Below are 24824 nucleotides of genomic sequence, written 5' to 3'. Positions count from 1 at the left end.
TCGGTCTTTGTGAACACTGCAGCAAGCAACCAACCCCTTACCCCACTTCCTCATGGAGTGTCATAAAGTAAACAAAGAATTTAGTTTATAATCTTCAATTTGTAAGTTAGGGTAAGTTTAAAAGGAGGGGGGATAACAGCTACATATTATTTATTATTTTATACGGGGCCATAATGAAACTGTAGGATAGGATTATACATGTTTTACGTTGGTTTTGTCTTTTATGTAACATGAATGATAACCCATTGGGGCACTGTTTTGTCCTCTTTTTGTTTGTCGTGTTTGTCTAAAAGTAGCCTACCGGTACTTTGAAACCATGTTTGAATAATAATAATAATAATAATAATAATGTCTCAAGAGCTATGAGAACCCACAGAGGGCGCTGTTTTCAATAGTTCTTTGTGCCGTTTCCCCTCAACGTCACACATACACATCCTGTTTACGTGGAAGCAGGAAGTGTCAGTGTCAGTGGTTGCATCTCTGGAGGAGTTTGGCTGTGTGGAGGTTGCGGATGATGTCGGAGGTTTCAGCTCAGTCCCTGCGGGTCGCGGAGATCCGGGACCCGGCGGCGCTGTTCGAACGCTACAGCACGGAGGAGATCCGCGGCGTGGAGCGCAGGGTGCGCGGCGAGATAGAGCACAAGAAGGAGGAGCTGCGGCAGATGGTGGGCGAGCGCTACCGGGACCTGATCGACGCCGCCGACACCATCACCGAGATGCGGCAGTGCAGCGAGAGCGTGGTCCGCTCCGTGCGGGACATGAGCCGCTACTGTCACCACCTCAAACACCACCCGACTGTCCCTGCTGGGAAGACCAGCACCAGCACCACCCTGAAACACAATGTAAGTACTGCTACTGTGTCACTGTCACCACCTAAAACACTACCTTTACTGTCCCTGTCCCTGTCCCTGCTGGGAGGACCAGCACCGTCCAACACCACCCTGAAACACAATGTAAGTACTGCTACTGTGTCACTGTCAACACCTCAAACACCACCTTACTGCTTGGAGAGACAACACCACCCTGAAACACAATGCAAGTATCGCTACTGTCACTGTCACCACCTCAAACACCAGTCCACCTTACTGCTGCTGGGAGAGACAACACCACCCTGAAACACAATGTAAGTACTGCTACTGTGTCACTGTCACCACCTCAAACACCACACTGTCCCTGTCCCAGAGTAATCTAGTAAGAGAGTGGCGACACTAACGTTGACTCCCATTTTAACAATGGAATGCGGAACTATAGCCCATAGGCACCCGCTTTACAGCGAGATCAAAGCATGTCGCTACTCTACACTCTGCCCTGTCCCTGCTGGTAGGACCAATACCACCCTGAAACACAATGTACCGGTAGGTACTAGCCAATGCAAGTGTTGCTACTGTCACTGTCACCATCTCAAACACCACCTTTACTGACCCTGTTACCCTCACCCTGTTACCAATACCTAGCATATAAGTACTGCTACTGTCACCACCACAAACACCAGTACACCACCCTACTGTCTGTACTGGAATAGGCACTATAGCCTGAAACACAACTGCTACTGTCACCACCTCAAACACCACCCGACTGTCCCTAACTGTCCCTGACCCTATTGCTGGGAGAGCCAACACCACCCTGAAACACAATGTAAGTACTGCTACTGTCACCACCACAAACACCAGTACACCACCCTACTGTCTGTACTGGAATAGGCACTATAGCCTGAAACACAACTGCTACTGTCACCACCTCAAACACCACCCGTCCCTGACACTGTCTGTCTCTGCTGTATAGCCAGCTCCACCCTGACACACAAACGCAATACTACTACTACTGTACTGTCACAAACACCACCCAACTGTCACTGTCCCTGTTACACACACAGATGTGTGTATGAAAAACCTATGCACAAGTGATTAGAGGTTATCCATTGCCTCTTAGTGACACGCTTTGATCTCGCCACAAAGCGGGTGCCTATGGGCAGGTTCACCATCACTGCTATAGGGGTGGGCGATATGGTGATAAATAACGTATCGTGATAAATGTCTCCATGATATGCCTTTTCAGAGATATCGTATATATATTATGATACAGTGAATGCACATTATATGATTTTCAGTTCTATACCTTAATTTATACTTTTGTAGAACGACTGACCTGACACGTCACACCTGGAAGGTGATTGCAGATCATGACTAACATGTTATTAACTCACTTCTAAATATGTAACTCAAAATACACAATAATGTATATTTTACATTTGACAGTAAGTATATACACTGGAACACTAAATGATGTTGATACATGTGTACTTTAATATTGGCTCACATTTTGTCACCTTCCTGAAAATGTATTCTCTGCTAATCAAAGAGCTGGAGAAACATAGGAGACTCCTGTGGCTGAACAAACACAATGAATATAGTGCTTTAACCTTTTAACCTTTGTTTTAACCAAAAAGATGACACTTAAGGTCCCTGCACACTGCTGCGTTTTTCAGATTTTTTTAGCAGCGTTTTTCTGCCGGTTTTCCGAAAAAACGTGTCCAGTTTGCAAGGACCTTTTCCCTCTTTTTTATTTTTAATAAAGGTAAAACAAATCAAAATATAAACACAATACTAACTAGGCTGCGTCTGGTTTGTGACATTGTGTTCCATTGTTTCAGGAGCAGTGGCAGGAGAAGTTCTACACCATGGCGTCGCAGATCAAGCTGCTACTGGAGATCCCAGAGCGGATCTGGAGCTCCATGGAGTCGTGTCAGTACCTGCAGGCCACTCAGCTGTACCTGCTGTGCTGTCACCTCCACAGAGAGCTGCAGCTGGACACCAGCTCCACGGGGACTCACTACAGCCCCGTCCTCGCACGCTTCCCCATACTCATCAGACAGGTCGCCACCGCTGGACACTTCAGGTACTGCCTCTCTTCACTGCCCAAGTTTGAATGAAATTTACATACTAAAATAAATTGGCCAGGGGTCCCTTTTTTCCGTCCACACCAAATCAGTTAGCCGAAAATACTGATGTACAAGGTCAAAATGTGTGGGGTTGCGTTGTTGTGACGCATTGTGAGCTTGTAGACAGAATTAAGGATGCTAGGGTTCATATTAGAGGTCTGCATGCCCGACAAACCCCGGGCCGACCCGTTGATTAGGGCCCGGCTTTGGCCATTTTTGTATTAATGCATGTAGGTCAGGCACGGGCCGGGCTCAGGCTCCTTAAACCTTACATGGGTTCGGCTCTCTGGCTTAAAAGTTGCAGACCCTTGTTAGGTTAGTGCAGGGCCGAACACCACAGGCCAGCCTCAGGTCAGTGCAGAGCCGTAGTTCATATGCGCTTCATTCAAGCTTAAAACCACATTTAATTTGTTTTGAAAATATGAGTGACTAGAGCACTAGACATGTGGTGAAGAGCTTATGAACACAAACCATGTGAACCGTGTGTGGGGTTTGGTATGAACAGGTCCACCATCCTCATGGAGAGTAAGCTAGTTCTGCGAGGAAGGGCCATATCGGACCAGGCCATCGCTGAGGCACTGGTGTCCACCATGCTACTGGAGGACAGCTCCGCAAGACAGGCCCTGCACGACTTCCTATTGGCCAGGAAGGCCTCCATTCATCAGCTACTTAGCCAACCACAGCATGGTAAGAAGAGATTTCACTGAGCTCTCTCCTTATGTCGATCCCAATTTGCACAGTCCTAGACCACCAATTACTTGGACTACACTTATGCACAGAGCCTATATGACCAATCACAAAACGGTGTTCACAATGTATTAGAAACATTTTAAATATTGTTTTGGCATTTCCATATCTGCTAAGCATCTACAGATATTTACACAACTGCACGGGGAAATGACATTCACTTTATTTTCTACTCATTTTCAGAGCTGAGCTCAGTGTTATGGGGAAGCATTTGAACATTGTGGGAGCAAACACATCTGTCCTACTACTGCCCCTATTATATGTTTTTTTTATTACATTAAACAAGGAGTGTTATTTTAGTTTCAAAATGCACCACCTGTAATGTACTACATTTGCCTTGTGGTTCTGATTAACAACAAATCTGTTGTTTTAGTTTTTCTTGTTTTTTTTATTCCAAACCGAATTGCCCCAAAATATGTTTTTGTGCCAGTCTGAAGTCGAACATAGTGGTGGGGAGGCGTAATTCTGATGAATTATCCAAAACTCTTTCCGTCGTCTTGTCTCAGTGGCTGGAATCAAGGCCCAGGTGTGTAGCTTGGTGGAGCTGTTGGTGACCACGCTGTTCCAGGCCTACGCTGTCTTCTACCTCCCCCCAGAGGGCAGCCCCCGGCCTGGGGAAGGAGTGCTGGGCTGTGGCATGCTCTTCTCCACACTGGAGAACGTTACCACACCTACAGGTACAACATCTAGCGAGAGAGAGACAATATGCTAGATTCTCGCGTATTGTCTTACTTATTTTCATTATTTTTTTCTTCATAAATCAGTGCTATTGAACACCCTTTTCGTCTGTGTGTGTTAAAAAATATTAAACTTATGAAAAGTAGTAAAAAGAAAAAGCATTTCGGCCAAAAACAATGTTTTCTTCCTGAAAAATTACATTTTGGACTGACAGCAGAGATGCTCATAAAAAGGAACCTGTGATCCAATGTAGTCATTATTATTTAGTCACAAGCTCTTAATTTACAATAAGCAAGGTAAACACATACATGCATAGAGACAGTGTAGTGGCTCAGTAATCTAAGATCATAGGTAAACCAAGAACCTAGCATCAAATGCTATATATATATATATATATATATATATATATATATATATATATATATATAATAAAAATCACACCAGTGTGAAGTGAGTGGTGAAACTCCGTGTGTGTGTGTGTGTGTGGGGCTCCAGACCCACAGGAACGCACCCAGGGTGCCGGCCCGATTCTGGCGAGCTGCCCCACGTCTGAAACGGTTGAGAAATGACAGAGTTACCATGTGGGGGTCCCTCTACTGTACTGTAACTGTACTGTACTGGCACACCCAAAATCACCAGTACATACAGACTACAGTTATTCAGTTAATATGTGCGTGTGTGTTTGTGTGTTAGGTTGCGCACAGGTGGTGAAAAACAACCATGCTGTTTTCGTGCTCAGACGCACCCACCCAGCCAGCCAGCCACCCACACACATAGCTCCGTAAGGGAGTGGTTGCACCACTCAAAACTCATCGGTACATTGCAACTATAGGATCTGTCTAAATAACATCTAAATTAAACCATTGCATAATACTGCATGGTCGTCCAGGCTAGGTCAAGTGCTACATTTCATTGTTTCATTGACAAAGAAACATACGTTGATATCTGACAACATGGTACCTGACAGGTTCTACTCATTTAATGTATTCAACTCTCAGTTTAAGTATAGCTTAAATTATACTTGCATACTATAGGAGTAGGAACTAATCTTCAAGTTTAGATTTAAAGCTACCCTCTGTAACGTTCCTGTTTTATCCCGGATTTGTTTCCTGCTGAAATCTTAACCACGGAAGTGATCTAATTGAGCCTGCCTGCTTGCTAAGAGGAGAAATATAATTTTGACCTTCATGCAGTACCACATGTCAACCAGTAAGTGTCCCACCAGACCACAGGATGTGAATGTGTCAATCTAACAGCAGGAGACTACAACCAGTGGTAAACATAAACACAGTACACTACTTGACTACTGTACTTACTAACATTGAGTCAACCTGCTGAGACATGCTGGTCTAAAACAGTGGTTCTCAAACATGTTAACCCATTCTGGGCGGGAACCCATATTGGTAGCTTACCCCCTCAGGCCGGGAACCCATATTTGGGTTCTGTACAGTATGTACAGTATTCAAAAATGTAATGTTTTTGATGCTGCTATATAAATATTTTTAATATATTTGAAAAGATTTTGTGCCAGGGACCCCCATAGAGAAAATGTGTCAACATCATTTGAATCGTATTTTATTTTCTAAATTCTCAGTATAATAGCAGCTCAAGTTGGTCTAAAAAGCAGTGGATGGGGGAAATCTTCACACCTACAAAAGTTGTATTTTGTGTCATCATAACGTGTCCCCATGCAGGGAAAGGCAGGAGTGTTTTCCAGGACATGAGCACAGGGAACTGGTTCAGATACCTGCCTACCTCCATCGCCGAGTTTCAGCCCGCCCTGCGAACCCTGGCCCAACCAATCCAGAGAGAGCAGCTCCGAGACACACTCCAACAGTGGATAGATACGTAAGACACAGACCATTAGAGGCAGACTCCTGGTTTGATCGTTTTTGTTGGTTTGTTTGTTGGTTGGTTGGTTGGTTGCATTTTTATCCTTTATGAAACTGTTGAGCAGCTTCCATGTGGAGGGAATTATTAAACCTGTTTGTCTAGATGGACTTATTCCAAACATATCAATATACTAGACTGCAATGTATCCATTAAATGAAGATTAGAAACACCTGTGTAGCCTTAGCTGGTATGCACTGATCAATGTAGCATGGGTTGTATTTGCCTCCCCAGTGTCTGGGGAAAATAGGTAGTTTTTTTGGTAGTTGCTCAGATTAAACTTAATTGTGCATAGTTCTTTATCATGGAAGGCAGGTGTAGACCTCTCCTAGTAAAACCCGGGAAAGCATCTGTCCATTTTAGCAACATATGGTTTTCAGAAAACTCTTAGGATTTAGAGAACATTGGTTTAGATTCTAAATCTAAATCTCTGCTATTTTTGAAAACCACAACTTCTCAAAAATAGCAGATTTGGTACAAAACATTGTCAGAAGGGGGGTCCATGGCCAAATACAGTACATATCAAATGTTGGTATCCATGGCATGAAAATGTTTCACATTGTTGTCCCCAGCTGTAAGGAGGATCTGTGCAGTGGCATCAGCAGTCTACTGGTGTATGTGAAGAGCCTGAAGGGCCTGGCATCCATCAGGGATGCTGTGTGGGACCTCCTCTCTTCCGAGTCCATCAGTCAGCACTGGGGGTCCATGTGTCAACAGATGCTGGAGCGCCCCCTGGCCATGTGGGAGGACTTCCTGCAACAGCTGTTCCTCCAGCGTCTGCAGGTAACGCTGGATTTAGGGCTCAAACTAATGGAACTTAATCAAAAGAAACTGTAAAAAGCTACATTTTAATAAAACAATTGTTTTGGGGGAACTCTTTCTATCATTGCATTCATTTCTGTCTTGCATTGCATTCAATTGGTCTGCAACAGTTTCTTTTTTTAAATGTATATTAATGCATTTAATGCACCTTATACGTTTATAATAACGTTTGACTTTTCTAAAACGAAAATGAGTCGGTGATTAATGGATCGTAGAGCTCAAGCACATGGCTTTGAAGGGTAGCAGATCTACAAGCTCTCAACATGTCATGCTGCAATGTGTTGTGGGCATGTACAGATCAGATTTTAGTGTTATAGTTACAGTACTATACTGTGCTCTGTACTGTATTGTTTAGGTTTAGGTTTATTTAGCATGTAGTACAAAAAATATACAATAACATATCAAAGAAACAAAAATACAATGCAAGGAAAGGAAGAAGCCAGAAGGCTTATATGGAATCCTTTCCTGTAGGAAGAGGTCATTGGTTTAAAAGATTAAAAGTTCATAAAGAACAGTACATAAGTCTACAAGTTGGCAAAGGGGGGCAGCTGTGCAGTAAAGAAATAAAAACACAGACTGCACAAAAAACAGAAATAAACAATACAACAAACACACAAAAGAAAATATAACGCATCAAGGTAAAACATGTAATCTACAGAGAGGAAAATATTTGCAAGGATAATGAGGATTTAAGTGAAGCATCTAGGCCAGGGAGTTCCATAGATGAGGGCCTCTAAATTTGATGAAAGATTGATGTTTGGACGTGCGACAAAAGGGTAATTCAAAATGATCTCTTTGCCTTGTGGGGTAGGAGTGAATGTCAGAAGTAACTCGGAAGAAATTGTGAAAAGAAGTAGTGTACTGTGCTCTGTACTGTACTTTGATTATTTTTGGAAGAAATCTTTGAGAAGTGACAGAGTTACCGTGTGGGGGTCCCAGAAGATACAGACCCCCGGGAACTCGCCCAACTTCCCGCGTCCGAAACGGTCGCGAAATAACAGAGTTATGGTGTTGCAGCTTTCCGTGCTCGGACACGGACACGGGCTCAGCACTAACAAATTCAGTACATTACTCGCTACATATTTTACCAAACTATATCTTCCTTGAATGTCCGCTTCCAGGCCATCACCCGTGAAGAAACCCAGGGAATTTCAGCCAGCTGCACCCAGCTCCTCAGCTCTGCTCTGAGAGACCTGGAGAGCCACTCAGCCCAGTCACGAGCACCGCCCTCCACGGGTGGCAACGGCTCTTGCAGCCGCACAGGGGCCCAGTACGAGGCAGATGTGGCTTCCTTCCTGTGGTCGGAGGGAGTGGGGGACCTGCTAAGCGACGCTGCCTGGGTGAGTGTGAGCCAAAGAGGCCAACAGCAGCAGCAGCAGTGTGGAGGTCTGGCCATGAAGACCCAGGCCCTGACACCCTGCGTGCAGAGCTTCTGTTCCTCTCTGGACGCCAAGCTGAGGAGCAGGCTGGACGACCTACAGTGCTACCTTCCCTCCCAGGACAAAGGTGGGAGCAAAGTGTGGGGCCGAAACTATTCAGTATTTCGGTAGCGATTCAGGAATTGGCATCACCTTCGTGAAATGGGGGAGGTATAAAGGTCCCCACACACCGATCGCGTTTTTCAGATTTTTAGCTGTGTTTCTCCATCGGTTTTCCGAAAAACGCGTCCAGTGTGCAACCACCTTAATTGCCTACTAAATGTATTCATTTGTGGGAGTGGCGTGGCTCCAATATTGATTTTGGACTGCATGGACCAGCCTGTGTCATCAATATGATGTCGGTGGTCTATGACATATCTATGGCATATGTCTCCAAAATCGAAAGCCACAAAAAAACGTTAAAAAAAAAATATATATATATATATTTTTCAAAAAGCACTTCTGTGGCCTGCTGGCAGCGTGCACAAGAAGTGTGACACTGATTGGTCCAGTGTGTACACACACACACACACACTATCAAGATGATGATGACATTCAGACATTCATTTCATTCAGCGTTTGGACTGCGGTATAATATTGAACCACTGAAACATAACACATGTTATTTTTCCCATTTCCTGAAAAGTAACCGTTTCCCGAGTGACCGGCAGTATATAATGTATATATATGTATTCCTCTCCCCAGCCTCCAGCACCACGTCGGCCCTACACTCTGTCTCCAACGGGTCCCCCAGCGACAGGCGTCCCTCCAGCGTTGTCGCCGCGTCTCCCTTCGACCGCTTTACGGACACGCCGGCCGTGGAGGACACCCTGCGGGAGAACTGCCTGGCGTGCATGCGTCACATCCTGTCCTCGGTGCGCTCTGAGCTGGCCGCGGGGCAGGCCGGGGGTCCTCCGGCCCACCTCAGCACGGTGCTGTTCCTAGCCAGACTGTGCCAGTCGGTGGGAGAGCTCTGTCCCAACCTCAGGCGCTGCATCCTGGGTAGACGCGGCAGCGGTAAGGCCCGGCTCAGTTATTACATTCAGACATGCAAGTGTAGCTTTTCGGCAAAAATCTACGTTTTGAAACCAAATGAGGCACCAGTGTGCTTCATGCAAATCCGTTGAGAAATGTTTTGGAAATGTTTCTTGATTGGTCACTATTAGATTTGGGATAATTATTGGGTTTTTTTATGAACTTTGTATAACATAAAACATAAAAAGTGGCCACGGAACAACACGAGCACCAAAACCAGGAAGAGAATTCTGCCGGTGGGGGCCATCGTTATATCCAGGCAATTGAATATACAGTATGCACCATAAATGTCATAAAATGTCATCATAAATGTAAATGTTCTTTATATATGTTCGAACGTTCAATGCCAAATCACAATGAAATCATAAATCACAGTTATTTGTATGACAAATGAATGGTCTTAAATGTCCAGGGACGGAGGCCACAGGTAAAGGCACGCCGGGTCAGAGCAGGAAGCTGGGTAAAGCCAGGGGAGCGGTTCCGGAGGTGACCCCCGCCCAGGCCAAGTGGACCGGGCTCAACCAGGAGCTGGTTGCCTGTAGCATGGAAGCATATGGCATCTGGACTGACGCCCTCTCAAAGGTCAGGGTCTCAAACCTGAAAGAGTTCAAAGAGTTTGTTCCAAAGACGAGATCTCTCTTTTTTTTTTACCAACGACCATCAACCGCCACCGCACGACGCGTAGTGAGCTTGTAAGTCGTAGATCTGCTATTAGAGTGCAACACCCAAGTGCAACCAAACCATAAATAGACTTTGTCTTGTAGTTCCACTAGTCCCACCCTAACATCGTAGCTTATTTTTTATTTATTTTCCGTCAGTGAAAAAAGGTAGTCAACAAACATTTTTCTTTTTTTAATATATTTCTTTATCCCACGATTTTGTAACCCATTTTTCACCCCTGTGTCAATCATCTAATGTGATCCTGAGCTCGCCAGGGGGAGGTAGTTTAGTGACCAGGATTACTGCATGTTTTTGGTGAGGGTACCTACTACCTACCCTAGGGCAGGGGTTCCCAAACTTTTTTGGACCAGGTACCCCTTTTGGGGTAGATATTTTTCCAGGTACCCTCTCATCCTCGCAAAACGGATAACAATATATTTACAACCACAAGCAGTGTTTCCTGCAGGAAAAAGCTTTGGCATGGTGCTGGGCACAGGCCGCAATTTTGATTAATTAATTAATTAATTAATTTGATTCATTAATTAATAAGATTAATACATTAAGATTAATTTGTATTATTGCTCTTGTATTGCTATTGGAGACACTGGGGGGACACTGGGGGACACTGGGCAGGCACTGAGGAGGCACTGGGGAGACACTGGGGAGGCACACTGGGGAGGCACTGGGAAGGCACTCAGGGGGACACTGTCTAAATGTAGACGTCTAAATGTATACGTCTAAATGTAGACGTCTAAATGTAGACGTCTAAATGTAAGTTTGGGAACCACTGCTTTAAACACTTTAGCACTTTATGAACATGAACAAAATAGATGGGTCCCCCCTGGAACTCCCTCAGGTACCCCTGGGGGTCCCCGGACATCACTTTGGGAACCACTGGTCTAAATGTATACAGACGTCTAAATGTAGACGTCTAAATGTAAGTTTGGGAACCACTGCTTTAAACACTTTAGCACTTTATGAACATGAACAAAATAGATGGGTCCCCCCTGGAACTCCCTCAGGTACCCCTGGGGGTCCCCGGACCCCACTTTGGGAACCACTGCCCTAGGGGACACGGGGAGAACATGCAAACTCCACACAGAAAGGCCCTTTCATTTTTCATCATAGTTTTAGTCGACGTATTCATTCAACACTGGTCTCCAGCTCCATCATGTTGTGTATGTTGTTGTTGGTGCAGGTACTTGTAGATCCGTTGTCTCCAGTACTTCACACCCAGACTACAGGCTCCATCCTGACCACCGCCACAAACTGGGAGGAGATGGAGATCCAGGAGGAGGCAGAGTCGGGGAGCAGCGTCACGTCCAAGATTAGACTTCCCGCTCAGGTCAGTTCCATTCAACTACATGACAGCAGGTTATCCTGACAAGCATGTTGTAATAAATATTTTTTCCCCCTTTTTTATGAAGCACCTGTGTCATTTTATACTTTGGCTATTCAAAAATAGCAGATCTGCAAACTCGTAGCATGTCACTTCGTGCCGCGCTATATGAGCTTGTAGATTCATGACCTACAGTAGCATCCATCTCTTCAGACTCTACCTCACCCAAATGTACTTGACACACTGTGTGTGTGTGTGTGTGTGTGTGTGTGTGTGTGTGTGTGTGTGTGTGCGTGTGCGTGCAGCCGTCGTGGTTTGTGCAGTCCTTGCTGTTCCAGCTGTGTGTGGAGGTGAACCGGGTTGGGGGTCACGCTCTGCCCAGGCCCACCCTTAACCAGCTGCTACGCTCCTGCCTGGACCGGGCTCTCCAGCACTACCATGCACTCACACAGCCAGACCACCACAAGGTACCTGACACACACTACCATGCACTCACACAGCCAGACCACCACAAGGTACCTGACACACACTCCCACAGCCAGACCACCACAAGGTACCTGACACACACTACCATGCACTCACACAGCCAGACCACCACAAGGTACCTGACACACACTACCATGCGCTCACACAGCCAGACCACCACAAGGTACCTGACACACACTACCATGCACTCACACAGCCAGACCACCACAAGGTACCTGACACACACTACCATGCACTCACACAGCCAGACCACCACAAGGTACCTGACACACACTGCTGTGTGTGGTTCTACCATGCACTCACACAGCCAGACCACCACAAGGTACCTGACACACACTACCATGCACTCACACAGCCAGACCACCACAAGGTACCTGACACACACTACCATGCACTCACACAGCCAGACCACCACAAGGTACCTGACACACACTACCATGCACTCACACAGCCAGACCACCACAAGGTACCTGACACACACTACCATGCACTCACACAGCCAGACCACCACAAGGTACCTGACACACACTACCATGCACTCACACAGCCAGACCACCACAAGGTACCTGACACACACTACCATGCACTCACACAGCCAGACCACCACAAGGTACCTGACACACACTACCATGCACTCACACAGCCAGACCACCACAAGGTACCTGACACACACTACCATGCACTCACACAGCCAGACCACCACAAGGTACCTGACACACACTACCATGCACTCACACAGCCAGACCACCACAAGGTACCTGACACACACTACCATGCACTCACACAGCCAGACCACCACAAGGTACCTGACACACACTACCATGCACTCACACAGCCAGACCACCACAAGGTACCTGACACACACTACCATGCACTCACACAGCCAGACCACCACAAGGTACCTGACACACACTACCATGCACTCACACAGCCAGACCACCACAAGGTACCTGACACACACTACCATGCACTCACACAGCCAGACCACCACAAGGTACCTGACACACACTACCATGCACTCACACAGCCAGACCACCACAAGGTACCTGACACACACTGCTGTGTGTGGTTCTAGGGGTTTAGGAACCAAATGGACCCTACCATGCACTCACACAGCCAGACCACCACAAGGTACCTGACACACTACCATGCACTCACACAGCCAGACCACCACAAGGTACCTGACACACACTGCTGTGTGTGGTTCTCTCCAGCACTACCATGCACTCACACAGCCAGACCACCACAAGGTACCTGACACACACTGCTGTGTGTGGTTCTAGGGGTTTAGGAACCAAATGGACCCTTACGGGCCTGGTAACTCTTGAGTGCACAAATGTAACCAAATGGTCTAACGTAGACATGTACTGATACCGTTGTTTCCTTCCCGATTCCGATACCCATAACTTACGTATCGGTCGATACGAAGTACCGATCCCATAACAAATCTAGGACAGTGGTTCTCAAAGTGTCTTGTTCCAAATTTACCCTTGCAGGTCTGTAACTCTGAAAGTGAGGACCCTTGAGTAGAGTGTAGTACACATGGTACACTCAGTTTTAGGGGAGGTTTAAGAACCACTGATCTAGGAATAAATCAAAATTCCATTAATAATTGTTCAAGTGCAGCTACAACTTAGTAGTTACTAGTTAATAATGTAAATACTGTACTATGGTATGAGTAACAGTCATGCAACATCAACTGAAGCATTCAAAATATGGCTGTAAATGAAATATGTGATAGATTACGCGGTAGCGGATCGACATAGACTGGCATACTCGCCGATATCAACATTTTAGGCAGTATCTGCAGCTTTTCTGATACTGGTATTGGAACAACTGTACTCTATAAAGGCTGATGTATACTACAGTAGAACAACCGATGTCGGTTTGGCTGAGGTACCTGGAGAAAAAGACAAAAAAAACATGGAAAGACACATTTCGTTTCATACTTCTTTTTTCCGGAAGCCAGACTGCTTTTGTGAAGGAGCGGAGGTACAGTATAATCTCTGCTGTCGGGCAGAAACCACCTAAACTCCTTTATTTTTTATTTTTCAGGAAATTAAAAATGTCAGGAAATATATATATTTTTAAAACAAAGCAATACTAACAGATCAGCTCTCTTAACAAGTTTTTACCACCTACCCGAACCCTCAGAACAAGATGCTTTTGCGGTAGCAGCCCCTGAGCTATGGAACAACCCCCCAGATGTGTTTTTGTACCTCCTGGAAGTTGCCAGTAAACTGCAATAAGATGGTGGTCTCCTGCCTCACACTTTTCCATTGTGGTTCCATTCCGTTGTCACTAACAGGAGGGACAGTTCCCTATGACCCAGAACAGAGCCTTGCAGCTGTTGTTTGACCTGCGCTACCTCAGTGCCACGCTGGGAACAAGACCCGAGGAGGGCAAGAGCTCCCGCTCCCAACAAGACCCCAGGTACCAATATACGTGTATACTGTCTGTCGACTCATTGTTAATGACATTGTTGTTAATGACGTCATTGTTAATGATGTTGACGCATCAACGTGTTGATTAACGCCCTGCTCATATATGGATCCCAGGTGCCGAAATATAAACCATTATTTTATACTTTGGCTCTCTCTTCCCCTTCTTTTTAAGCAAACATTTTGGCTTTTGAAAATTACGTCATATGGCAGCCAAGTCTATGAACTTTTAATGTTTATATAGGGCAGCAGTTGACATACTATGTATGATTTTCTGTCTGTGCGTGTGTGTGCGTATTGCAGGGTCCAGGAGGTGTGCGATTGGTTGGAGAGTTACATCGACCCCTTTGATCTGGATGTCTTCACTCCGCATCTAAATGCCAACCTCAACCGCCTATCACAGAGAACCTCGGTACCGTCAGCCAATATAGAATCACACCTCTGTACCATCCACCAATACCAGACCCATCGAGAGAGAGTTGCGGCACACTTTGATCTCATCCCAAAATGGGGTGCTATGGGCTGTAGCCAAGACAGAAATAGCAAGACATGTCATCTCCGGTTTAGTTTCCGTACAGTATCTGCGTGAAGTAGACAGACACCTTTTTAGGAGATGGGAAGCAGGTTGCAACCTAATATTTCCAGTGGGAGAGTGAACGTGAACACAGCTTCTGAACAATTCTTTAGCTCCTTGGTCACTGAACTAAATATTGGACCCGATCACCACAAGCCACACAGTATTCCCATGATTCTCTTACCAAAATGGCTTTTTTCTGAGAAACAAATCAGGAGAAAATGTACTATATTATTGACCTTTCTCTGTCCCACCAACACATGCAGCGGGATCTAGCACCAGTAACAATAGGGCGCTTGAGATTTTCTGGCCGACCATTTGTAGGATTTGTGTACCATGTCGGCTCTAGTGGCTCCAATTGGGATGGACTATTGACCTAAATTAACAATCTTTGGTCTTTAGTTCTTCCTCATTGAGATCTTCTGTATTCCATTGGGAGGTTATTCTCTCTCTCTCTCTCTATCTCTCTCTCTCTCTCTCTCTCCAATAGAATAGCACATGCATGTATGCCCCACTACACAGTATGTCTATTGAAGTAGGAGGTCTCTCCACAATTAATATCATCATAACTCACTGAATTCTCAACCTATTTTCAGTTTGTCAGGAATGTCAGACATGTAGTTATGTTATGATGTAGGACATATGTGGTTAAATAAATCAATCAAAGTTGTATAGAATGTAATGTAATTCTATACAACTCTGGCATATGTCGTGCAGTGTAGTTCTGACATGGGGTGGATGTTGATGTGCCTCACTGGCCAATGAGGCGTCTACCAGTTTGTCTCTGGTAGAATTACACCGCTGCCTGTACCTTCAACCAGTTGTTGTCAATCTTTGTTTTGCTTGGTTTATTAAGTGCACTGTTGTCGTGGTGATGTGTGTGTTGCCAGGTGTTGCTGGGCCTGTTGACGGGCACAGAGAAGCAGTTTGTGTCACGGAGCAGCAGCAGTGTCACCTCCCAGGAGCCCTACAACATCCTGCCCCTGGCCAGCAGCCAGATCAGGTGATTTGTAGTTCTGTATATGACCTTTTGTAGTTCACTGAGAAGTCTGTGTTTAGAATGTGACATGGAGTGCACTCTGGGGACTTATGCATCCGGTGTAGCATTATTCAAATCATAAAAGTATGGATTTTGAATGTGGAAGTTTTAATTGTCAACCAGTGGATCTCAATGTGGGGTCCTTGAGGATATTCAAGGGGGTCCCCAGCCAAAAGGAGGAACAGTTTAACTATAATAGCTTATAACTATAAGAGCTTATAGATCTTATAGACTTAAATGGCTTCCTGGCAAAGTTGACACACAGTTAAGTGTGCTTCTTTGCACATTTGGTAGGGTGCATATTGTGAGGGTGCGAAGAAGAGCCTCAGTGTACCCCGGGTACTATCGGGCAAATATGATTTTGCAAGCCCGTTTCTAACTATTTCCAGTGTTTTGGACGCATTTACCCCGTGCATATCGAAACCGATTCAGGATCTCGGACCCCCTACTACCTACCAACTAGGCTGAGCATGTTTTGAGTCTTCCATGTCAGTTAACCTACTGTATGCGTACATAATCAGCTTTTACTGTTTAATTAATATTTATTTCCTGAAGAAGATCCCAGTGATGGAAACGTTGAATTAATAAACCAGTAGAGCTGAGTTATTCCTTACCAGTGTTGCGGACTCTATTTCTTTATCTAATTAATATTTCTGATCATAATGCTTCGCTATTTTATTTTGTGACTATCAATAATGCAGATGTGCAGCTGTTAATGTTTTGTGTCCTTCCCAGGTTCGGCTTGCTGCCTCTGAGCATGACCAACGCACGCAAGGCCAAGTCAGCCATCAGGACTACTACCGCCACACGTCCACTGGTAAGACCACCACACCACAGCGAGATGAAGCCTGATCTAAACGGAAATAACCCATCTATAAGCTCACGTTGTGAGCTCATAGATGGACTATTTCCGGGGTCATCATTTCCTGTGTCATCCATTTGTCAAGCAAAACTTTTGAGATGCCTTGAAAAGACTCAAATATAACAAGCCTAACATGTTGTTAGCTTGAAAATAATTTCTTGTCAGCAAGCAACATCGTCTTTCTACAGAGAATTATACAATATTACACGTATGTCGTTGCTGTCAGTTGGAAACCTTGTATGTCCAAAACTGTACCTTTTTATTATTATTTTAATAACATTTTTAAAATAGCAGATCTACAACTTCACAGAGCCTGTAGATCTGCTATTTTAACAAATTTTGTGTGACACGTCACACGTGTATGATGAAGTAGGACATTATTATTTTTATATGTCCACATCTGAAGCATGGAGATACAAGGTTTCAGCCCTACAGTGACTTTTTATTTATTTATTGATTCATTTGTGTTGTGTGTTATTCTTTTGGGTAAACATTGTTTTGTTAAACCCTCTGCCTTTGCCAGCATTATTGAATGTGGGAGTCACAGGCAAGTCCCCCTGCTGGCCCGCTGCTGTCACTGCAGTGGTGTGTGTGTGTGTGTGTGTGTGTGTGTGTGTACTGTAGTTGTAGATGCTCATGTATAATGTGATTAGTGCATTCAAAAGAACAGGGTTGCACTCAATACGTACTTACGTAGCTTGTTTTATACCCTTTTTTTATACATGTCAGTTACCTCCACAATTAAAACCACCCTTGATAAATACGCTAATAATAATAATGATAATGATGATCACCACCAGCACACTTTTCTTCCTTAATTCATAAATCTGAAATCAACCTCATGAACATTGTAATTACAAATTATTTTTCAAGAAAATAGGTTTTCTGTATGCATAGATAGATAGATAGATAGATAGATAGATAGATATCAAACTTTATCAAGGCCAAGGGTGCTGATAATTGTGTATTTTACTGTACATCCATATATGATATTTAACCATCCAGCCTGATGGTTAAATATCCAGAATAGCTGTGCTCGGTATAGACTTACCACGCTAGTGTTCTGTCTTGTCTTGAGCCAAATTCAACATTCTACTTGAGTGCAGTCTTATTCTTCTGCATAGATGGTATTCATTGGTGAGAGTGTAGTAGCCTACCTGCACGTTTGCAGTGTGATTGTACCATATTACTGCTGCATTGTGCAAGACCTGAGAATAATATGAAGGCTTTATTCAGACATAACAATATGGACACTACAAGCCTCCATGTTGTTTAAAAGGTGCTGCAATTCTTCTTTTTTTCCACAAATAGGTTGTTGTAAGGTTAAAGCTCTATATTCTGAGAGTAATTGTTGCATTATTTATTGTTCAGTAGCAGAAGTCCCAATTTCATCCAATCAGGAGAGTACCAATTTGTCAACTTCAATTGTCTGCTCACCTTTGGTTTCATCACTTACAATTTCAATTATTTTTTGTCCTGTAGGGGTTCTATCTCCTGACTGGATAACATTGGTATCCCGTCCTGAATTAAAATGTTCTGTTTTCAAAAGAGACAGAGAGATTACTTAGTTGGATAGTCTATACAGCAATTATTACTATCACAATATAGAGCTATTTAACACTTATTTTAACAAGACTATCACTTCCCACCACCTTTCATTAGCTTGTTGTGAGCTAACAATTGCCCATGTTTATCAGTACAGTATATCTCATAATGCAGCTTTAATATGTGAACCAATGACTGTTAGTCTTGCAGGAGGAGAGAAGAAAGGATTGCTTTTATGCTTGATGAATTACCTTGTTTAATGACTGTGGAGCACCAGCCTTGATGAATGACCTTGTTTAATGATTGTGGAGCACCAGCCTTGCATCAGCTTTGTTGCGAGATCTGCACTGGACGGCAGCCCATGTAGTTTTACTGACCCTGCATCATTTGTAATTCATCATACGACGACGTCATTTGCAAAAAATAGCGGATCTAAAAGCTCACAACCTGTCGTGATGTGATGTATTGGGCGCTTGTAGATCTACTATTTGCAGCATGTGACAGCATATAAATCAGGCCTCATGGCCTGCTAATGATAGAGCACAATCCCAACCTCACGTTAATATCATGTGTTGAGCCATAAAGCCATGTAAAGCTATTGTGACCGGTTTGTGTATGTGTCTATTTGTGTATACTGTACGTAAAACAGTGCATTTACAGTACCGGTATATAGACAGGGCTGCACATAACCTTTTTGGGCTAGTTCTCAGGGGAGCACCTGGAGATGTTGCCTGGTGTGCACTGCGTGTACATTACATGAGACAGATAAAATGAACTACTCGCCTAATTCCGCAGAGGTTCCATGTTTAACATACTTCTAAAGTCTGTACATTGTTTAAGTCACATATGCATGGTTTTCATATGGTAAATATATGTTTGTTGTTTACTCGGGGAATCAACTTTTCATGGCAGCTTGGTTACAACCGAAACGGACTTCCTCTTCCTCTTCAAAATAAGAGCCACTTGTAATCAGGCGCGTAGCATGGATCAAAGGATTGACTGGGCAAATTAGCATCGGGGGAGAGGGTGTGGGGGAGGCTAGCGCATCCCCGGCCGATAGGTGTGAAGTGTGAGCGGGATTTAAAACAAACAACAAAGCATGCTTGCATGCTGTGGTTTGCTATAGGCTACTAAACAGAAATGTGCATGCACAAGGGCTGCCAAAGTAGGCCTATAGGCTATCTTTTGTTGTTTTTTTGCCCCAAAGTTAGACTGGGCCAGCTCTAAACTGACTGGGTGGCCCAATGGACCCTACGCTGGTGCTTGTAATGATTAGTCAACACTAGTTTTATTTCTAAGTCTACTTACAGGATGTAGATAGACATTTGTAGTACGTGACACCAGAGCTAATAAATGTTGGTACTGGCGCCCAAGAGTGATTCATTTTGTTTGAGCTGCCATGTAAGATTTATTTTCACCACTCATTCACACCAGTTATGTGCAGTGTCCACCCCTGTATATAGCACCTTTATCCAAAGCGCTTAACAATGTGCATTTTATCGGGAGGGGTTCAGTGTCTTGCTCAAGGACACTTGGCAGGCACTAACTCTGGGGGAGCCTGGGATCGAACTGGGAACCTTCAGTTTCCAAACCGGCTGCTCCCTCCTGAGCCACTGCTGCCCCTTTACTTACAGGCAGGCGCGCCATCTGAGTTAGCAAGCCGTGGAGGGCGGAATAGGTTTTTCACCAATCACATGGTGGTTTTGTGGTTTCACATACTTTGGGCTTCAGGATAGCCTAAGAAGGTGTACACTGTTGTGTACCTTATTACAAGTATATACTATCACACATTACAAGTATATACTATCACTGTATGCAATGCTGTCCAGTAAAAGGTGCTGAAAACTCAAGCTTTCCTACTGTTTGTCTCCCGCTGTTTTCCTGTTGCCTGGCTGTGTCCCTCTCAGCTTTCCTTCCGTATGTCTTAATATAGGACTGTGGTTCTCTAACTTTGTATTTTTTTTTCAAGGACCCCCAGTTTAGGTAGGCCTATGCAGTAGACCACAGACACCCATAACTCTTGAGTGTACAAATGGAGTTACACACATGTAGAGTCTGACCATTTTTGTTCTTTCAATAATGTATCTGGCGACCCCTTAGAACCCCCCCAAGGAACCACTGATTAATAGGCCATAGTAGCCTAGAGGTGTGCATAGTTGATCCACATGGATCATCACCGTTCACTGGAGAGACAGGTAGTGTTTCAGCCCAAGATAGTTATAGTGCTTTTCTGCTTTCAGCAGCTTATGGTGGACACTGCTGGACAGATTGGCAGACAGAGTGTCATATGTAGGCCTACTGGCAAACGGACAGCTTTGTTTGCAATAGTTTCACATGGATTCATGGCTAAAAAAAAAAACACAATTACTCTTTGGTAGAGGTTTGGGTTGTGTACTTAGTACCTTAGCTTGTCATGATGTGACTCCAAATAGTGTTGAGATATTTCAATAGATGTTCCGTTGATTAAAAACTGATCATCCAAAATACTCTCCTCTTTGTCTCTGTCACACTTTTAGCACACAAATGAGCAAAGACAAAGTGGATTCTGCCAATGTAAAACATTACTCGACTTGACTTTAATAATCACTGTGTTTGCTATGGCGTGTACTGTAGTAACGTTATCAATCATTGTAAACTGAAGTAGTTGTATACATTGCCAGCATCTGCTTTGTTACTGTACATTTTAGAGCTGTTTCACTGACTGTTATGTAAGACAATGATGAGACTATTTGGTGTTATCAGTTTTGGATCGTCACAAATATTTTGAGTTACATCATAACTCCATAAGAACCCAAACCTCTACCAAAGTATCTCTGTGCTCTACGCTTAATTTATACTCTGCAGTTAGGAAAATGCAGTCCAAAGATCATAGATTTTCAATCTGTTATTTTTGGCAAGCCACACCGTCATACAACATACTATATAGAAATACTACTATAGAGTATAAATTAGGCTTGGTGCGGCTCTTCTGAATTTAAGACCAATTATTCATGTTCTTTTCTATTTCTCTGCTAGGCTCCTCCCACGTCAACACCAGCCAATGACAACACTTTCCGCCCTGGCAACTTGTTCAGGCAGTTAGCCAATCAGGAGGAAGAAACTGCAGCTCCCTCATTGTTCAAGTTGGGTTGGCTATCAGGCATGTCTAAATAGCACTACTGTTAACATGTGTGGCTGAAACTGTACAGTAACATTAACACTACTGTTAACATGTGTGGCTGAAACTGTACAGTAACTTTGTAAAAAAAAATAACCTGCTATTTTGACAGCCTGCTTTTTATGTAATTTCAAATGTATTCACCTGTTATTTATCAACATAGTCAAGCAACGCTGTAATATTACTGATGTAAGACAATAAATTCTGGAAATTTAATTGAGGTTGTTGCTGTTTTACGTAATTTATTGATTATAGACACTACCTTTGTTTTTGTCTTTTTATATTTCCACCTGTTTTCCCACCACCAGTGAACATCAGACTCGTTGCTGTCGGGTAGAAACCATGTACGTTCAAAACTGTAACTTTTCAGAAAATGAAGGGAAACACATGACTGTGTTCCTATGGATCCCATGTAGTTGAATTTAGTATAATTTGTTATATTTGTCAAGTCAACTTGTCAATACTTTTCATTGGTTAAATATTTATAAATCCTACAGACACTAAAGAAAAAGAAAAGAGAAAACAAAGTGAAAATAGTCGATCTATCAGCTCACAAGGGGCCACGATGCAATACGCTTTGAGCTTGTAGTAGGGCATTTATTTACGATAGCCTCTCAAAAAGTAGGAAATATGGAGATACAAGGTTTCTGCCTGATGGAAAGAATATGTTCAATCAGTAGGCTATAGATGTCATTGTAAATGTTAAACCAGTAACATTCACATAAAACATACATCGTGTTAAACCATGTTGTACAGTGTTTACTCATGTATCGTTTTATTTGAATCAGATTGAAAGCCTTCACACAGATGAGTGCTCTTCCAGCCCGGATTGCTGCAACACGAGGTATTGAATAGCCAACTTATAAATGGGTAAAGTGGTTAAAATGGTTGTGATGCTGCATGAACTACTTTTGCTGAGGACCCCCTGGAACCCCCCAAACACCACTTTGAGAACCCATGCCCTAAGCCTAATGCACTGGGTCCAACAGTTTGTTTGTTTTTCTTCTGTAGTGCTCATCCAAACACCAGAAGTTGAATATAGTGGACAATAGCCTCTAAATATGACAAACTCTGTCTGTCTGTCTGTCTGTCTCTGTCTCTCTCTCTCTCTGGCTATGTTTATCCATACGTCCTTCCCATTCATTCATTCAGTGGTCACCTAGCTGCTACTACAGTATCACAATCTCTCGTTATATTAAAAGGATCTCTGGCTAATAAGATATGTCTTAAAACTTTATACTTGCTCTCTATAACTTTCTAATTTTAAAATTAGTAATGAAAAACACCGTAATTCAGTTTTTCACACAATAGGGTGCATAATGTATTGTTGACCTATTTCTACCATATACAGTTCAATTTTGACCCCTCTCTTTCACGTGGAACTATGGTTGTGTGCTGCTGCTGCTGCTGCTGCTGGTGTAGTGATACTGGACGTGGACAAAATATAGTTCCATGTGAACTGTGTTTTTGATGATGTTTCACACTGAGGAAGGCCTACGAGCCGAAACGTCCGTTTGTTGTTGTTGCTGGGGGTGTGGGTGTACAGTACACACCTACACACCAACAAAGAAGATAAAAAGTGAGTGCTGGTATTTCTTTCTACGTATAGTTAATATGGTGATGTCAAGATATAACACACAGACACTTACATGGAATGGTACATTGTTTCGCTTACCGTACTTAAATTACTTTGCAACTGTCTGCTAGTTTAATTGTTTTACTACCTTACAGATGGAGACATGGAGTAGTACCATTTTTGTTCAGTCTTCATAATGTTTAGGATGATGTAATTCAGTTCCTTTTAATATGCAACTCTCTGGTAAAGGATTCTCTGACTGCTATTATTTCTAGGTTCTTGGTTTACCTATCTTTGATTACTATTTGAATGCATTTCATGTATTACCTTGTGTTGACATTTTATTGTAAATCGCTCTGGATTAAGAATGTATGCTAAATGCCTAAATTGTAAATTGTAGGGCAGGTGAACGAGCTCTGGCAGAATGGCAGGATTTGTCAGTTTGTTACAGAGTACATACTGTATGACTGGCGGCCATGCAGTCAAACTGTCAGTTGAAGTAACAATCTACTGTGCCATTAGGTATGTTGACAGACTATTCCATCAGGTAAACTCACCTGACAGGTTCTCAAAATATATAGCCTCGGAAACCCAGACGTTTTATTTATGACAGCGTTTAATAGAACATGTAATAGTATAGTTGTAAGTTTTTCTTCTTCATAGAATATACCCTTGCAGTTTTACAAATGCTGCGAATCCCTGTGACCCAATATTTATCTATTTGAACCATTGTTTTATACTGACTATTGAGTCGTTAAAGGACGACTTCACCACTTCTCAACCTATCTTCATATAAAAATCACACTTGTTTGAAGTATGGGGCACCCTTATCATCATACATCACATTCCGTGCTCAGCCAATCAAATAATTTCCGTGGTACACACACACACACACACACACACACACAAAGCTGGGTATAGGAGCCCCCCCTATGCCGGAAGCACGGAATGTGATGTATGAAGATGTATGATGATAAGAGCGCCCCTCACTTCACACAGGTGATTTTTGAGGGGCGCTAGCCCCTCCTATATACAGCTTTTGTCCACACACGTCTCATATTTGCCATTGACAATGAAAGGAGAAATTCGGTCAAATGTCCACCAAATATGACGTGAATTTGTTGCAACACAAACATTAAATGCGATTGACAATGAAGGGAAAAGTTATGTTATATGTATACTTTTTTATCATGAACATTAGCGAGGACCAATTATATGAAGGTCAACAACAGCCTTTTTGACAACTTTGAAGGAGTACTACGACAGGTCTAACGGGGTTGGACAGAATTAGAGGCCCTCGGCTAATTCTCGGCTACACATACATATGCTATATGTATATTCCCTAATAACACATGCCCTACAGTGTTCCTTCTCAAGCTCAAACGCTGAATTCATACAGTTGACAATGTTTTTATATTTATCTGAATGCTAGTATTGTTGGCATACAGGTATGTCATTTTATTTATTTTTTTTATGTATATACACACAGGTATATATATATGTTTAAGATAGCCTTTTTGCATTTGTCTTTGGATTGCCCTCACATTTTCATGGGAGAATTGAGGTAAGTTGACTTTAGTTTGACTCGTAAATATTGTAAAAACAGACGCAGAAGGTG

The 24824-nt window shown here is 43.4% G+C and overlaps 1 protein-coding gene across 6 annotated transcripts; it reads left to right on the top strand.

Annotated features, from left to right (window-relative positions):
• The first annotated feature begins 458 nt into the window (after nt 1-458).
• Nucleotides 459-21932, top strand: cog1 (component of oligomeric golgi complex 1). Of its 6 annotated transcripts, XM_080776078.1 has the most exons (17): nt 459-841; nt 2650-2894; nt 3443-3624; nt 4191-4361; nt 6057-6210; nt 6825-7035; nt 8196-8580; nt 9198-9509; nt 9940-10109; nt 11386-11532; nt 11832-11993; nt 14321-14445; nt 14757-14865; nt 15918-16030; nt 16802-16883; nt 17452-17475; nt 21489-21602. In XM_080776078.1, exons 1-16 carry the CDS (start codon nt 512-514, stop codon nt 17458-17460), a joined length of 2907 nt encoding a protein of 968 aa, XP_080632204.1. In that variant the 5' UTR covers nt 459-511; the 3' UTR covers nt 17461-17475; nt 21489-21602. The 6 variants fall into 6 exon arrangements, with proteins under 6 accessions (XP_080632204.1, XP_080632203.1, XP_080632202.1 ...); XM_080776077.1 differs by lacking the exon at nt 17452-17475 and having other exon boundaries at nt 2656-2894; nt 21489-21932; XM_080776076.1 differs by lacking the exon at nt 17452-17475 and having other exon boundaries at nt 2653-2894; nt 21489-21932.
• The last annotated feature ends 2892 nt before the right edge of the window (nt 21933-24824 follow it).

This window comes from Protomyctophum bolini, assembly GCF_963924005.1.
Source record: "Protomyctophum bolini genome assembly, chromosome: 11".
Lineage (NCBI taxonomy): Eukaryota > Metazoa > Chordata > Actinopteri > Myctophiformes > Myctophidae > Protomyctophum > Protomyctophum bolini.
Note: the sequence above shows the minus strand (reverse complement) of the source record. Positions and strands in the feature narration are given on the sequence as shown.